Here is an 18,327-nt window from a genome sequence, read left to right as displayed (position 1 = left end):
GTTTCCATTACAGAGAGTTACTTCACAACTTCTGGGGTTAAACATCACACGCGAGTCGTAACACACAAACAAACAAACAAGCAAACAAGCAAACAAACCCCTCAGCAGCTCTACACAACAGCAGTAGGCCGCTTCAAACAGCCACTCGCATCACACCATCATGCATCTCGTCGGTTGCATTTACAAATCCCTCACATTATCATTATTTCCCCTTTAGTATAAGTTAAAAGAGACCGCTCATAACGATTATACCCCTTGGCGCCTCTCCTGCAAAGACGCCTGAGGAACCTGACGAAAGAATATAATGACAAATATACTCCTAAATATTTCGGCGCCCCATTTCACATATTTGACAAGGCTTTCTGGTCTAGTGGTCACCGTCCCTGGCTACTACTCCACGTGCCCAGGTACGAATCCCCGTATGCCCCCAACTTTACGTTTTACCTTTCGTAGGAGTTTTGAGCTTTTCCAGGTGTAGTTTTATGATCCCTCTGGTGGTTTGCCCCTTTTCTGTACCATGAACCGAACAAAATACAGTTGATGTGAGGAGCGAGTCTGACAATACCGACCTGTGTCACAGTCAGGAGTATATACAGCCGAAGGAAGACTTTTTCAGAGTTTAACAGAGAAGAAAATTATTACATAAGCAAGGTTAATCTCTTGCATTATGAAGTTTGAGAACGAATGGATGAGAATGAGCATAAAGTCGTGTGTAGCGAGGTCGCGGGAAGGGCGGTGGCATGCAGTTACCAAGTTCAGAAGCAAAACAATAGAGACATAAGAGCGGGGGAAACAACTTAAACCGGACTCCAAGTGTTTCGTCCACAGGTCAAAAGTGTCAGATTAGTGTCTTTATTAAAACTGTGCAAAGATAAGGGCCCGGATTGATCCCGCCTTGGGGCAGGCGACGCCAGGCTCACCTAGCTGCCCATCCTACCCTCGGGCAAGTCGAAAATGGGTATGCCTGGCTAACCTGGGAAAGATAAACTGCCGAAACCCGGATGACACACATGGCTCTGTCCTGGAGCGCATGCCACATGATCAAGTGCACTAAAGTTACGAGCTGTAGTAGTAGTAGTAGTAGTAGTAGTAGTAGTAGTAGGGTCAGTAGTAGTAGTAGTAGTAGTGGCTAGAAAGTATGATTACTGTTATTAGAAGTTGTCGTTCTCATTACATTAATGGCAATAAGGACAACACTGTGGACGCTGCCGTGTACCCGCTACCAGCAGCCGTGTGTCTGGTGTGTTGTTGGGGCGGTCATTGGCTGTGTGTACCGGGCTTGAGGAGGCACGCCATTACTTATGACAAGAAACATTATAAAACATATATATTGCTAATGCAATTTTTATTTAATTTTTACTTTATTGTAGTGTGTGTGTGTGTGTGTGTGTGTGTGTGTGTGTGTGTGTGTGTACACACACACACACACACACACACACACACACTTAAATCTCCGTGTATCCATGACCTATCTTCCCCACCCCGCCGTGTGCCAGGCTTCACGGCACCGCCAAGGCCACGACACACCCTGACCTCCCGCACAGCCCGGGGCGTTGGCGCGCCAGTGTTTGCCTTGTACACCTTTAATGCCACTGGCGGAGGCGTGCTGCACACACTTCCTGCCCGGCCAGTCTATATGGAACTCCAATATATAAATATGAACAGAGGCACCAGGAAGTCAACGAGCGATGTCAACAGGGAGTCAAGGCAGCAGCTGCGTGGCGTGTGTACGCATGACATCTAAACGGTGCGGCCACAGCCGGGCTCACAATGATAAAAAGATACGCGAACAGATACATGCATATATATATATATATATATATATATATATATATATATATATATATATATATAATATATATATATATATATATATATATATATATATATATATATATATATATATATATATTTACTTATTTATTTATTTATTTATTTATTTATTTATTTATTTATAAATTTACTTATTTATTTATTTTTTTACGCTTTTTGCCTGTAGCGCCGGTAGATGCGACACTTTTGTGCATATTGACCCTTACCAGATGACGACATTGCAGCGGCTTTTTTATTTATTTGCCACATTAACAAAAAATAAATAATTAAAATGCTCACTGTGAAATTACCTGGTGAGCCGATTCTTCATTTCCCGGTGCAGCCAGGCGACATTTTGCACCCCCCCACCCCCTTACCCTGCCGGTGTGTGTCTGTCTATTATTCTCTCTCTCTCTCTCTCTCTCTCTCTCTCTCTCTCTCTGAATGGTAATAATGATAATAATGATAATGATAACAAGTGAACGCGGTCGCCATGCAGCGCACTAAGGTTAGGACGCCCGAGAAAATAAATGACTAATAACCTTGCCTAGCCAAGGTATACCCGGCGGCCTCTTTACAATAACTCCACCACTTCATCATGTTTATCGTATGTGTTATGATCATGTTGTAACGGTAGGTAACTTGCACAATCGTTCACACATCACTATGGTAAGATTATTGACTTTTCCTTTGAGTGACGCCACGAGAAAGAGGGTAAAGATAATGGCATTCTCTTACAGGCATACTGCATTCCATAAGCTTTATTTTGTAGTACATTTACCTATTTGAGTGATTATGGAGCCAGTGCTTAGCGGGCTGTTTTGTTTTCATTTATTTTTGCCCTTGAGCTGCTTCCTTAACTGTAAAAACAAACAAACGTGTGAAAGCCTTCCACTGACCCACCCTTGTCTCTCCGCAGTATGGCAGTTGGTCCCGGTGCGCTCAGCGACTACGAGAGGAAGATGAATTCTCAGGAAAAGTGCAACAACTTCATGCGTCAGTTCCGGGACGATGAGTCTCGGGAACTGAAGAAGCTGACTGCCAACCAGTTCATGTGTGTGTGTGTGTGTGTGTGTGTGTGTGTGTGTGTGTGTGTGTGGGGAGGGGTAGGTGTGTGAGGGGAGGAAGAGGAAATGTGTGTGTGTGTGTGTGTGTGTGTGTGTGTGTGTGTGTGTGTGTGTGTGTGTGTGTGTGTGTGTGTGTGTGTGTGTGTGTGTGTGTGTGTGTGTGTGTGTGTGTGTGTGTGTGTGTGTGTGTGTGTGTGTGTGTGTGTGTGTGTGTGTGTGTGTGTGGGGTGGGGGAGGTGTGTGAGTGGGAGAGGAAGAGGTAGAAATGTGTGTGTGTGTGTGTGTGTGTGTGTGTGGGGAGGGGTTGGTGTGTGTGGGGGGGAGGAAGAGGGGAATGTGTGTGTGTGTGTGTGTGGGGAGGGGGAGGTGTGTGAGGGGGGGAGGAAGAGGGGGAAATGTGTGTGTGTGTGTGTGTGTGTGTGTGTGTGGGGAGGGGGTGTGTGGGGGGAGGAAGAGGGGAAATGTGTGTGTGTGTGTGTGTGTGTGGGGAGGGGAGGTGTGAGGGGGAAGAGGGGAATGTGTGTGTGTGTGTGTGTGTGTGTGTGTGTGTGTGTGTGTGTGTGTGTGTGTGTGTGTGTGTGTGTGTGTGTGTGTGGGAGGTGTGTGGGGGGAGGAAGAGGGAAATGTGTGTGTGTGTGTGTGTGTGGGGAGGGGGAGGGGGTGGGGGGGAGGAAGAGGGGAATGTGTGTGTGTGTGTGTGTGTGTGTGGGGAGGGGAGGTGTGGGGGGGAGGAAGAGGGGGAAATGTGTGTGTGAGTGTGTGTGTGAGTGTGGGGAAATGTGTGTGTGTGTGTGTGTGTGTGTGTGGGGAGGGGTAGGTGTGTGAGGGGGGGAGGAAGAGGGGGAAATGTGTGTATGTGTGTGTGTGTGTGTGTGTGTGTGTGTGTGTGTGTGTGTGTGTGTGTGTGTGTGTGTGTGTGTGGGGAGGGTGGTGTGGGGGGAGGAAGAGGGGAATGTGTGTGTGTGTGTGTGTGTGTGGGTAGGGGTAGGTGTGTGAGGGGGGGAGGAAGAGGGGGAAATGTGTGTGTGTGTGTGTGTGTGTGTGTGGGGAGGGGTAGGTGTGTGAGGGGGGGAGGAAGAGGGGGAAATGTGTGTGTGTGTGTGTGTGTGTGTGTGGGGAGGGGTAGGTGTGTGAGGGGGGGAGGAAGAGGGGGAAATGTGTGTATGTGTGTGTGTGTGTGTGTGTGTGTGTGTGTGTGTGTGTGTGTGTGTGTATTTCACAACGGTCTGATCACGAGTTGGACTCGTAATCGCCCATAAGTACCCTCCCGATTAGAGCAACTGCAAGGCTCATTAGTCGATCTCTGGGTAGTGCCAGGACCTCACACACACCACACCCCATCTCCCTTGCTCAAGGGGGACAGTAACCACTCCTTAGTCAGCGGAAAAAAAAAACTGGCCTGTGCGGGGCTCGAACCGCCGCCTGTCAGACCGTGAAGCCTGACAGCGCAGCGCTTTACCGACTGAGCTATCAGAGAGAGAGAGAGAGAGAGAGAGAGAGAGAGAGAGAGAGAGAGAGAGAGAGAGACGGTAAACTACAAGGCTGTCAGTTATAACAAAGAGATAGTATATTATGTTTTCTGCGAGCGACAAGTCTCTGTTACTTAGTCTCACAATTGTTTTCCTTGCTCGCTTCCGCGTTGCTTTCCTGGGAAAATCAACCATTAAAAGATACTAAGCACCAAGGCATTGTAGTTACAGAACACTCAATGTTTTTTTTTCATAAATCATTTTCAGAATCTCAGTCGGCACGAGAAATTCCGGTGCTATTAATGCCACCGTTGACAACACTTATGTTAAATCTGATATATATATATATATATATATATATATATATATATATATATATATATATATATATATATATATATATATTTATTTATTTATTTATTTATTTATTTATTTATTTATCTATCTATATAGTGCTCGAAGAGTTGTCTCTTGTAGAGTATTCTCGAAATACCCATTCGAATGCCGATCCATTCAAGTCGAACCTTGTTTTTTGGTCGCCCATTCTTTATTAATTCAAATTTGTTTTTGTTCTCCAGAAGTTATGGTAGATACCTTTAAAATGCACCTTTTTTATATGTTTAGTGAGGGGTAGAACATAAATAATTACAAAACAGCAAATATTACTAATACGTTACCTTTTCTCTCGACATCTATAATACATGTGTTTTTTGCTGGATAACTAGTTTCTTCCAGATAGTATTTTTTCCAATATTTCGTACGCTAGAGATGATAAAATATTGAATTAATAGTTATTTGTCATCCTTCTGGCACCCTCCCCAAAGACAGGAGTAAGATGACACTGTCGAGCGATGAGCAACAGGACTGCCCTGCCTGACACAGAGCGAAATATAGGTTAAGATATTTTAGTGCAGCATTTTTTCTCTGGGAATTTTCTGTACATTTTGGGTGACCTAGATCTGAAAAAGGAGAGCTTGCCATCGATGGAAAGAAGACAGAATACCTGAGGAGCAACGTGGATCAAGACTCTGAGATTAGTATGCACGGGACGAGGTTGAAGAGAGTGGATAATTTTAAAGTCCTAGGCTCGACGATGGCTGAGGACGAAAATCTGGACGGAGGGCGAACACAGGGCGGAAAGACCAGAGAAAGATGTAGGATGTGGTATGTGATGGTAGATTCAGCTTGAAGGTTAAGGAAGCGCACACGACCAGCAGTTATATATAATGCTGAAATGTGGCCAGTGAAAAAAGCACACGAGAAAAAGAATGAGATGTAGCGATGAAAAAAGCTTAGATGGAAGTGTGGCGCAACAAAACTGAATAAGATTAGGAATGGTAGAACAAAAAAGAACTATGAGGGTAAAGGATATATTGAAGAAGGTATAAGAAAATAAGACTGCAGTGGCAGAACCAGATGAAGAGGAGGGACGAGATGTATGTAGGGAGGGGAGTGAAGGAAATGGAATTACAAGGCAGGAGAGGAAATGAAAGACCGAAGTGGAGATGGATCGACTGCGTTAGGGAAGATTAGAAAGAAAACCAGCTGCCAGAGGAATGTGTGACCGTGCTGGGTAGAGAAAAGCTGTCAGGAACATAGACTTCACATAGAATTGGGAAAAAAATATGTATTGAGAAAGAAGAGGATTGCCTGGTGCAGATCAATTGACTCGTTGATTGATTGATTGACTGATCTACGTTTATTTACACTGCCTCGTGCATGTTTGTAATACTGCCGGAGGTTTTATTTACTGGCTTTCCTATAAAAGTTACAGTTCTATAGTAATATGCAAAGGCAGGACCTTTATAGCATAATCTTGATGCATTTGTGTATAAGTATAATGTGTAATACAATGTAAGGGAAACGTAATGTGCTCAAATTGTCCAGGCTCTTAAATAACTACGGGATTCATATTTCACCCAGGAAGGGAATGTAAAATGTTTACGAAAAGATTCTGAAAATGCGGAAAGGAAGCTGCCTTGTGGGAGCTTCCGCCACAGCAGGGAGAGCGAGGCGGCGACTGGCGGCGGCGGTGGCAGTAGCAGCAGAAGGGAGGGGAGGTCCTCCGAGGCTGACGAGGCCGTGCACCTTTAAGGTCTTAATATAAATTATAACTTGGCGTCAACTTTGTTTGCCAGACAGATCCCATCAGATTTTGTTTGTCCAAGGAAAAACGGGGCGCTGGGGCCTCAGCCGGCGGAACAGACAGAGCCGCTGAGTGCTTAAAAAAAATGTGTGAATGCTTGGATGCCTCAGCGCCATAGCAGAAAGTCTACGTTTTCTTTTGTTTTTTCCTGAGATCGCATCATGACCAGCACTTGTACTGAGAACGAAGTGACAGGCAAGTAGTTAAGTCGTGACAGTTCTGAGAGCCGCCGCGTGAGGCGAGATCTATACTACAGGAGATCCACAAAGCCTCTCGATCTCACCCACCTGCGGAAAAGATGCAACTCTGTTTTGCATATAGAAAGAATCGTTCCATCGCTGTCGCTGCGTTCATTGTCAGTTACCGTCATTTGGACAGGTCATCATTTTCTTCATGCTTCCTGAAACAAAAGTTCAATTTAAAGACACGACCAGCTGCCATATATATACACGTGTCTATACTGTAAACTTCCGACCCCGCGAGACTGATCGCTTCGACTGAAAAAAATATTAAGTCCCTAGAAAAATAGTAGTAGTAGTAGTAGTAGTAGTAGTAGTAGTAGTAGTAGTAGTAGTAGTAGTAGTAGTAGTAGTAGTACAAGTAGCAAGACCTTTTTTTCTCAGCTATCTGGCTTTTACTTCCTTCCCTTTACCCAGGGTTCTCTGTGTCTCAGGCGTGTCGGAGTTACAGACTTTGTTTTCTTATGTGTAGTATTTGGACTCTTCCTGTCCTACCTACTGCACACTTGTTGTTTTTATAATGATACTAATACTGATCATTATTTTATTTTTTTTACGTATTTCGCCTGTAGCGCCGGCAGGCTTTCTTCAGGGACCTGGTGGTCGGCCCAAGCCCGTCATGGCACAGGCAATTTTTATAGTGGCGCCATTTATTCTTGGTTCATGCTGACCCCCGGAACTCATTCTTGCTTCACTTGGACGTTTTTTTCTAGAGTCCGGTTTGATGGGTGGTCTTCAGGACAGCATGTAGGCATTCGGCGGTGACTGAAAAATCCCAGGTGGTAGCGTGGGGATTCGAACCCGCGTCGTCCAGCACGTGGTAAATGCACGCTAACCACTCAGTCACCGCCTACCCAATGCTAGTCATAATGAGGATAATCGTAATAATATTGATAATAATAATAATAGTAATAGTACTATTAATAGAGGTAATAATAATTATGATAATTATAGTAATAATGAAATAATAATAAAAAAAATTATAATAATAATAACTATAATAATAATAATAATATTAATAATAATAATAATAATAATAATAATAATAATAATAATAATAATAATAATAATAATAATAATAATAATAATAATAATAATAACAATAATAATCGTAATGATAGTCATGTTGACGTGTTGAACTGTTACGCAGGGAATATTTTTACATTAATTATATTTTTCGTTTCCAGGCAACGGATACATCGAGGGCTCGGAGCTGGACGGGTTCCTGAAGGAGTTTGTGTCATCTGTGAACGCCAACGACTCGGGGTCAGAGGTGAGTGTCCTTGAGGGAGGGAAGCAGGCCTGGCAGGGCAAGGCGGCAAGGAGGAAGGGAAGTGAAGGAGTTAGGGAAGTTATGCAGAAGGTGAAGGATGTTGATGGAGGCGAGAGGACGGGAACACGCTGTTGGCAGAGAGGCAAACTGTGCAGGGCTGGCGAAAACTATGATGGAGCTAAGATGTCCATACTGTTGAGAGAGAGAGAGAGAGAGAGAGAGAGAGAGAGAGAGAGAGAGAGAGAGAGAGAGAGAGAGAGAGAGAGAGAGAGAGAGAGAGAGAGAGAGAGAGAGAGAGAGAGAGAGAGAGAGAGAGAGAGAGAGAGAGAGAGAGAGAGAGAGAGAGAGAGAGAGAGAGAGATAATGATCTTTCCACTTCCACAGTCTGTTTCGGACACGATGCTGGCGGAGCTGAAGGAGTGTTTCATGGAGGCGTATGACGACAACCAGGACGGCAAGATTGAGATAAGAGAGGTGAGAGGGACTATACAGCGGTGTGGTGCATCAAGGCGGAGGATAAGAGGATAAGCTTACAGTACATAATCGAATCTATCTCACCAAGAGTGGGTTGTGTCCAATGCGGCAATTATTATTAAGGGAAGGAAGAACAGTGAACGTTAGTGGCCATTCCACCTTGCAGTGTTGTTAGTTTTTCTTTTTTTATTGCTACGTATTGTTTGTTGCAGCCAGTTAGCAAATATGTCATTTTCCGACACAGATAATTACTTTAAATAAGTTTTGACACATTACATGGCAACTCATTCCATTACAACGCGGTTATTCGGTGAAGGGTGATGCTGGAAAGTTTAGAGAGATGCAAGACGAAGCACAGAATTAGCCCGGTAGCAGCGATGGGCCAAATTTGTGGCTTTACCGTGTACCAGTGATGGGCCACATTTTTGCCATGGTATAAACCCCAAAAAATAGATGATGCATAAACTGATCACAAATGCGTTGATATATATATGAAGTTTGCGAGAGCGATGATTTTTTTCTCATAAATTTGCCTAGAGGGACCTTTAAGAAACATGATCCCAACAGCTACCTGACTAACCAATCAGCAAACTCTCCGAGGGTAAGGGCACCTCCGCAGGCAAGTGCACTTTCGCCTCCATAGAAAAAAAGATCGAGTAGAGTTACTGTTTTGTCAGTTTTCACGTAAGCTAATACTTCTTCGTTTTCGTTCCAGCTCGCACAGTTGCTGCCAATGGAGGAGAACTTCTTGCTGTTGTTCCGCTTTGACAACCCTCTGGACTCCTCCGTCGAATTCATGAAGGTGAGCGAGGGGAAGAGGGAGGGTGGTGGTTGAGGGGCAGAGAAAGAGTAGAAGAATCATAGGGAAGGAAAGAACGTGGAATCAGAAAAATGAAGGAGGCGTCTAGGAATTTTAGAGATGGGGACTGGATTGATGGTAGGATTGGGACTGTATGGATGGTAGAAAATTGTAGGAAATAGAGGAAAGGAGGGAGACTAGAATATAGAGGGATGGAGGAAGGTGTAGGAAGTGGAAATTAGCGAACATAGAATTTTAGAGATTGGGACTGGATTGATGGTAGGATTGGAACTGTATGGATGGTAGAAAATTGTAGGGAATAGAGGAAAGGAGGGAGAATAGAATATAGAGGGATGGAGGAAGGTGTAGGAAGTGGAAATTAGCGAACATAGAATTCTAAGGATGAAGAAATGTTATTGGAATTAGAGAGAATTAGGGAGAGTAATACTGAAGGGATGAAGAAAGGGTATAGGAGCTGTAGGAAGGCAAATTATCCACTCAAACAAGTGTTGAAGGGAAGATACTGAAATGTGGAGAGCTTAGTGCGCAGAGTTATTGCCTTGGCGAAACAGCGGGAGCAACATTGAGATGACATAGAGTAAAAGATAAAGGCACTGTTGAGGGCATAGGCAATAGTTGTGCGTGGCCTCAGTGCTCATCTCCGTCACACTGGCCCTTGACCCTGTGGTGGGATATGACCCAGTAATCCCGGGACACAGGACCGGTGTGACATCAGGGTTACTACAGTTTACCTTCCCCAGGTTTCCCCAGGTATCCTTTTAGCAACCAGCCAGATAGGGAGGATGAATAGCTGGGAAGGCCGCACGCCGACTGCCCATGAGGGAATTCGAACCCAGGCCCGTGGATTCGTAACTAGGTGTGCAAACCACTTTGCCACGAGGAGTAAGAGAATTGGAAGGTTAACAAATGTGTAAATGGAAGAAAAAAGGAATTATTAGAGATAAAAAATGGGAAATAATATAAAAGACAATAAAGCTGGAGAGGGACTAGAAAATAATGGAGAATAGAGAGTTGAAAAGAAATTATGAAACAAGAGATAGAAGAGATAGTTCAGAAGGTAAGAAGAAAAAAAGGAAAAAATACGGACGATTAACATGGAAATAGTTACTGAGGTGAAAGGAAGGGGGAGAGTACAGGTAGATAATAATGTTGATGGTTGGAGTGAAGACTACCACGAGGGTGAAGAGATGATAGTTTTTTTGAAGTTATAAGAAAGGAAATAGATACGAATGGATGCAAAGAGGCTTGGGCAGGTCACAAAACACAGGTCTAAGAACACAAACAAGAGAAGAAGAATGTCAAAAGCATGCACTCTGACAAACACAAAAAACATAGTGACAGTGGCAAGATTAAGCACACACTCTCTCTCTCTCTCTCTCTCTCTCTCTCTCTCTCTCTCTCTCTCTCTCTCTCTCTCTCTCAAACACACACACACACACACACACACACACACACTCAGACACACTTCCCATCCTAGACATTAGATATTAAGGAGGTTGCTTCGACTAACACATAGGCCTCTTGTCTCTTTCAGGTCTACAGAAGCAACATTCAAGCATCTTTGCCCCGCTGATGACGTGGTCTGCTCACTACCCTCTTGTGGCCATTTTTACAGTTTTCTCTTCTCACTCTTCTTCACGTGAATCTTTTCTCCTCTCCCAACACACTAAAGCCTTTCATTCTGAGCGGTCTTACACAAATAAGCGCACCTAACATCACCAAATGTGGGGTACAAACTTGGCGGAGGGACTGTTTTTGTGCCTCGAGTGGTGGTAGTGGGCTAAAGAGTAGTCTATCCGTGTTTTTTGTTTTTATTTATAAATGATCCGCGAGACATCCTGAAGTTAAATCAAAGTATGTGCTTATCTTTGTATTCATTCGTACACAAACTGGTAATATTTCTGTGGCGTCTGATTCACTTAACTGAGAGAAATTCTATTGTGATAAACAGTCACAAATTCGTGTCAGTAGTAAAATTGGAAGTAGTAATGCAAGTTCTGCCTCCATGAAATATACACAAATAGATAAATATGAAAGCTCACGAAGTCACAATAAACGACATCACGTGCTTTGCGCTGTAAGAATATGCCTATGTAAGGCATCTGATACCCGCAAAATGACGTGCGCGCTGCCTCGGGCCACAGTTGTCGTATAAGATATATACGTATTTTCATATTATTATTCTGTTGTTTATTAATTTTTTTTTGGTTCAAGAAAAAGAATACTCATAATTTTAGTTAGCTTTTGGTTATAAGGATTCTTTACGAAATACAATTATAACACTACCGCCTATAAGTTAGGAAACGTCCTGAATCCTGGATCGGCTACGATGATGATAGGTGCGCCTTTTATATCCATTCTCTCTCTCTCTCTCTCTCTCTCTCTCTCTCTCTCTCTCTCTCTCTCTCTCTCTCTCTCTCTCTCTCTCTCTCTCTCTCTCTCTCTCTCTCTCTCTCTCTCTCTCTCTCTCTCTCTCTCTCTCTCTCTCTCTCTCTCTCTCTCTCTCTCTCTCTCTCTTCTATTTATCTGTTCATCTATCTACTTATCTATCTATCTGTCTATCTGTCAGTCTTCATCTACAATATCTATCACACACACACACACACACACACACACACACACACACACACACACACACACACACACCTCTCTCTCCCCTGGTTGGCCCCGAGGTCAGGGCGGCGTTCAGCAAATGTTTTACCCTCATGTCTTTCTTTCAGATCTGGAAACAATATGATGCTGACCATAATGGTTTTATTGACAGTATCGAGTTAAAGGTAAGACAGCCATGTCCCTTTAGACGGACTTGAGACTCATTCCTCTCTTTTCTCTCTTTTCCCTTGTCGCTTCCTCCTTTTAATGTAAGCTCCTCTAATGTCCCTCCCATCATCGTGCCCCCGTCTCGTTTTTGCAGATATGGAAAGCTTACGACAAAGACAACAGTGGGTACATAGAGGCTGACGAGCTAAAGGTATTGTGCAGGATCGTGATGATAGCTGGCCCGCGCTCTTCCCTCACTGTCTGTTCTGTAGGACGCCCGACCCTTCTTAGTAGAGTTTATTTTTTCCTCCATAAATAGCTCTTTTTTTACTCCGTTGTTAGTAATAAATTTTAACTCTTTGATACGCCTCCTCCTCCTCCTCCTCCCCCCGTACTTCCCCTCCTCCTCCTCCTCCTCCTCCTTCTCCTCCTCCTCTTCTTCCTCCTCCTCCTCCTCCTCCTCCTCCTCCTCCTCCTCCTCCTCCTCCTCATCCATTTTATCCTTTTCCTTATCACCATCCACTTCTACTCCTCCTCCTCCTCCTCCCGACAACTTATCATTACCAAGGCTGCATCTATAGACTCGGTACAACTGAACAAGGTCCCAGAGACGAAGAGCAAGTTAACAGAACACCAATTTTCGGAAAAAAAAGATACGAACGTGACCTTAATGTACAGGCTTATAATTTGACATGAGATCCTGTAAAATATTATGACAAACAAACTTGTGAAGTTACTAATAGATAACATTATAATCTCCGATACCCAGCATGGTTTCAGAAATAAAAGATGATTCTCAACCAATTCATTAGACTTCTTCCATGGTAGATATGAAAACTTGGATATTTTTGTCCTTAGCGATGTTATATACATGATCTTGGAGAAAGATTTTGACAAGATACTGTAAGAACGACTTCTTAGACGCTTCAGTCAGCAAGTTAAGAAGACAATCTGGCATCATGGATAAGAGATTGGCTGACTGGGAAGAAAGTTTTACTCATTTGACACGCTTGCGAGTTACTCCTTACTAGCGAAATTCCACAAGCGTCAGGGCACGGACCCATTCTGTTTATTACAAATATTAACGACATAATGATATCACTAATCCTCCGTATGAAAATCTGCTGATGGCACAAAAGTTGGTGGAAAATCCCCCACGGCGGCAGACTGCGAAGTCACCCCAAAAGACTGACCAGATTATTCAGTGAGCTAAAGAGTGGCAATGCCCTTCAGTCGTCACCACTGTAAAGTCTTGTATTTTTTGTCTAGAAACAATAACCACACGTAAAGCAAGCACACAAACCTTCTACAAGACATACATGAGAAATCGGATCTTAGTGTCACTATGTTACAGTAGCAGTGATCCGAAACGCACAAGCACTACAAGTTTGCCCGCAAAATAGATAATAACATGTCTGTGGTTATAGTGGTACATCCCCAAACTACAAGAAGGGTATTGAATTACTCGAGGGACTGCAGCGACACGCTACGAACATTAAACCATCGTTGAGGACGCAACCATATGAAACACAACTCAAACAACTCAACTTCTTTTTACGTTGGAAAATAAACCACTATATTATAGTAGCTGGGTATTTGACACAAGTCTTCGGATACTTGAACAAGCTCGGTAACGTCAGTCACCCCAAGCTTTTTGATCTCCAGACTAACCCGAGAACTAGAAATGACGGTTAAACCGTTCAAGTGAGGCGATACAGCACACGCATTGTCAGGCGTTATTTCTTGAACAGAGTCATCTGCCACTGGAACAACTATACTGCAGAAATGCAGGAATTGTTCATTCGAAAACGATCAGTTCCTTTAATAATCGCACTGACCGTTGTTTCCTGTTGCGTCAGGAGTGAACTAAACGTTCCTGCACGTTTGTACAGGAAGTGCTTCAATCTGTTCTGCAGGTTACTGAAGTGCCCGACGCATTCATAAATTTACAAAAGCAGACAGCCTCGTTATAAGCCAATAGACTTTCCATTGCCTGATATTCCATGTTTCCTCCTCCTCCTCCTCCTGCTCCTCCTCCTCTTCCTCCTCCTCCTCCTCCTCCTCCTCCTCCTCCTTCTCCTTTAGTGACTAACAATTGACTAACACTCACTGCCCCTTTTAGGGAAGCCCCCTCCACCACCACCACCATCACTGTCACTATCCACCACCACCGCCACTGCCACTGTATAGACCACCATTCACCACCGCTCAGCCACCACCGTCTCCGCTGCTGCCGTTACCACCCACTAAAAACACCGACACGTCCCAAGACTGTCTCATTCTGAAGCCTTGGGGATCAAGTCATAATGGCGTCACAGTGTATGGCAGTCTCGAAGTCCGCGATCATTTGTCTACAGATGGTGAAAGTAAAGAGTTAGGTGCATAAGTTTCGCCTCTACTCTCTTCATCATCGTTGCTGTACAAGTCAGCTACAGTGAACGCCAAGCAGGAATAATAATAATGATAAAAGTAGAGGTAAAACAGGTGCTTGTGACTCTTCACTTTCGCCATCTCCAGAGAACTAATCGCGATCTCAAGGTGCATGCAGGTGTGACACCATCATGGTTCGCGATCCTGGCTGTTAAATCGAAACGACCTTGCACGACCTCCACCTGTAGCCCGGCGCCACCACCGTCCCCACCACCGCCAACACCTTATGATACCCTTTTCTTTCGTCGATGGAATTATTTGTAATTTCTTACCCTACATTCACAGCCATCTCAACAAAGCACAGCGCTAAACTGTGACCAAAACTGTGCGATTCTGAAGTTCAGTCTTATTCTTTGAGGGGTTCAGTGGCACTTAGGTAGCAACATTACTCGCAGTATTCCCTTGATCTCCCGCATGTATGTTGTTATTCAATAAACTGGCATTTCCAGGGATCCACAAGTCATGAAAAATTAACAAAAAGCGGAAGTGACATAATTGCCCGGCCGTCACGCTTCACCCTCAAGGGTCCGTCACAAGAGCTGATAATCAGCGGCTGCTTCAATTTTAGGAAGGCAGCAGGAACAAATAATAAGCAAAAATATTACAAATCCTACCGCTGTTTTAACAGTAGTGACCAGATTACAAAAATTGTGACTTAATATACTACGTATGAAAACCAGCATGCAAAACTATCAACTTGGTTTGTTCAGAGTGTCTCACCACAACACGGTGAATACGTGTATCAATTCTTCTTGGTGTTTATATTTTGTTTCATCCGAGGCTTTGGACAAAAAATGTTGCACAATCATTGTTGCTGTTGCAGTGCAGTGCAAAAGGGACTGAACATCAGTCACAATGCGTCACAATTCCTCGGGAAGAATATTTTGAGGGGAAGGTTCACTGTACCTATGGTGTGAAGGGCGGCCCTGCGCGATGCCATCAACCGGAGAAGTTTCATTCGTGTTATCAAGATTTGTGCAAAAACATTTTTTATCATGAAGTGGATGACACAAACTATTTCAAAACACATTTGCTGCATCAGCAGCACCACACCAGCAACATCGGCCACCATTCAGAATGCAGCTGCAGTCAGCGCCATACACGCCACTGCCTCCTGATCACACCTGATGAGACGATGGGCAGCCATTGCTCGGGCATGCCAGAACATTTCAGCTGAAGCTGCACCAACAGCGAATATAAATGTCGGTCCATAATTGTTACCTGAGGACTAAGTTAATGGAGGTCGATGATGAAAGAACTTTTTTCTCACCGTAAACCTCACAAAAAGTAGTGCTCTTAAGAAAATTATTTTCGGCTAATGGTTACATTTACTTTTCGACATACTGTCATGATGAAAAATTTTAGTTCGTCATCTCCTTTTGGCGCCCAGTTGTCCACTTCAACTCTGTTATAGTTTCATGCTTATATATGCTCATGCCTTTTTTGTGTGGTGTTGAGCTCTTCTTCATCCGCTACGCGTGCAAGCCGTGCAAGTTTTGACCCTGGTCAGTGAGACGCACGTCAGCTCGATCGCTGACCTCAAATCGGATGGTGTGACTACAAGGCAAGGTTGACAGAACGTTGACGTAATGAATAATGAATGTGAGTGGCCGCAACGTGTTGCTCTAGTGAACCAAACACAATGGTTAAAAGAAACGGGTTTTTTTCAGCAAATTGGCCTCGAACCTCTGAACAAACCGCTCGAATAACTCAGCATCAGCCTTTTAACATTGTTATCGATAAGAGATATCGAAAATAACTGAACTGATAATGGTCACTAATTTTGGTGAAGCAAAGCAAGGTGACGCTATGTCGGTCACTTGCTTCAGCGTATGGAGTGAAGCGATCTTGTACACTTTAGTGCACACACACACACACACACACACACACACACACACACACACACACACACACACACACATCGTCCCATAACACCATCTCGAGGGTGACCGCAGTGTGGGGCAGCGGGGCAGCGGTACTCACTCTCAGGGCCTGCGGCTCCGCAGAAGCCTCGAGTCACCGGCCGCGGGCCGGAAGCAGGTCATTGCTTCATTCACTTCAAAGAAAACACTGATCAAAACACGAAGATTCTCCCTTTAACCTCAGCCATGGCGGCAAATCCTAAACTGAGCCGTAAACAGATATTAGTAGTAGTAGTAGTACATATTCATTTGTGCCCAACGTTGTAGAATGCTTCAACCTGTGAGTAGATCTCTTCCTTCAACTTAAACACCTTCTAGAATGCCAAGTATTGTAGACAGCAACTTTGCTAACCTGGCAAACTAATAAATACATAATACCCACTTAGTTGAAATCCATGATAGTATATTTTAAATGTTGATGCTGTAGGTACAAGTAAAGTTGTTCTGTAGAATATTTCCGTCAGTTTCTTAGTTCAGGCTTCTGTGTGCTAGTGAGAGTAGCTGACGTAGACAGTAGTGCTGATGGAAGTGTACGATAATCAGTAGTTAGATCGATTTAACATTTCCGTTTATTATGAGATTCGAAAAAATTTCGTTCTCCTTAATGATTAGACGAAACCAGTGTCGGCCTTTGCCGTCTTGTGCTGTAATAAGGATTACGTTGTGCGAGCGCCTGATGTACCCTGCCTGTAGTACGGAAGGTTAAATTCAGTAGCAAACATTTTCTATGCCATTTAGGCCCCGCAGACAAACAGGCTCTATACTGTTGTTTGTATTGTTGTAACCAAGAAGTCGCCCTGAGTAAAACAATAAGTAAGACTTGTGGACCAGCTCTGCTCCTCCTACCGGCGCCCGGCGGTACCAGTGTGCCCGGTAAAGCAGGTAGACATAATATATGAGGAGGCATCCCAGGCAAATAACAACGTTGGTAAATAATGCATCAGAAAGCCACCGATGATACTCGATATACCACTTCACTTTGCACCGCTTCGGGGACAAGCGAGATATGAACGGCTTCAGTTCAGAAGTGGCAATTGGCTTTCAAGCAACAATGTCACCGGCTGGTCGCATCATCGGTGAACCCTTCCGTGTGTGTGCTGACGCGTGTTCATCTCGTGTTGAAAGCACTAGTACTCTGAGCCTCGCTGAGCGCCTCCAGCCCCGCCACAACAAGCATAACACCACTGAGGCCATTGTTTACGTGCTCCGTGGAACACCACATTTTTTTTTTTTCATGTATATGATAAACAAATGTAAATGAACGCTTTAATTGGGCTGAATTTAGGATTCTACCTCCCCTCACGTAACTGTTCTTTGTGCATATTTACCTGAGTCTACACGAAGTTCCTGTCAAAACCTAAATGTGAACAGAGAAGCAAAATTTATCATTTTCTATTTTGAAGTGTTCCTTCATCTCATCACTTACCGCGACAGATGGAGACGCATTGTGCCAAGGCGCTTGCAAGGGGGCAGGTGGTAGCCTACTGTTCAGGGAGACTAGAAAATTGTATAATAATTATGTCTATGAAAAGTGACAGTGCCACTCAAGCCTGCGCCACTAACGGGCTGGGGCTGTCCATGAGGCCCCTCAAGAGAGCCTACCGCCGCTACAGTCAGCACAAAAAAAAACATACACACCGCGCGTTGGCAAGGGCGCAGTGTTTGGAGGATAGAGACTGGACGGTATTCACAGTGAATTCTGAATCAAAGCAAGACATTATTTTTATGTTGCACTAAGTGCTTAGTGTTAAAATACATGAGAGCAAAAACAGCTCCGTTAGCGCCCACCTCATTGAAAATTACCGTCGACAGAAATCAGTCCCGCCAGGCGTCTCCCAGAACAGCAGTTAATTAAGGTCCTGCTTGACGCGCCACCCCACGAGCTTCTCCCTTTCCCCTCTGCCTTGTGTTTGTG

At 44.1% G+C, this 18,327-nt stretch overlaps 1 protein-coding gene and 1 long non-coding RNA gene across 4 annotated transcripts in view; both read left to right on the top strand.

Annotated features, from left to right (window-relative positions):
- LOC126984217 (uncharacterized) overlaps window positions 1-2,875 on the top strand; it is a 107,654-nt gene extending 104,779 nt beyond the window's left edge. For all 3 annotated transcript variants that reach the window (XR_007736493.1, XR_007736494.1, XR_007736495.1), the window contains one exon: window positions 2,732-2,875. This is a non-coding gene — a long non-coding RNA (uncharacterized LOC126984217). The remainder of the gene's footprint in view (window positions 1-2,731) is intronic.
- A 5,049-nt stretch (window positions 2,876-7,924) lies between these two features.
- LOC126984216 (calbindin-32-like) overlaps window positions 7,925-18,327 on the top strand; it is a 29,174-nt gene continuing 18,771 nt past the window's right edge. Inside the window, exons 1-4 of the mRNA XM_050837747.1 lie at window positions 7,925-8,006; window positions 8,391-8,480; window positions 9,196-9,282; window positions 12,215-12,271. Coding sequence (XP_050693704.1) covers window positions 8,406-8,480; window positions 9,196-9,282; window positions 12,215-12,271 — 219 coding nt within the window. The 5' untranslated portion in view covers window positions 7,925-8,006; window positions 8,391-8,405. The remainder of the gene's footprint in view (window positions 8,007-8,390; window positions 8,481-9,195; window positions 9,283-12,214; window positions 12,272-18,327) is intronic.

The sequence above is a fragment of the Eriocheir sinensis genome, chromosome 56 (genome assembly GCF_024679095.1).
Source record: "Eriocheir sinensis breed Jianghai 21 chromosome 56, ASM2467909v1, whole genome shotgun sequence".
Classification (NCBI taxonomy): Eukaryota; Metazoa; Arthropoda; class Malacostraca; order Decapoda; family Varunidae; genus Eriocheir; species Eriocheir sinensis.
This window is presented reverse-complemented; position numbering and strand designations above follow the sequence as displayed.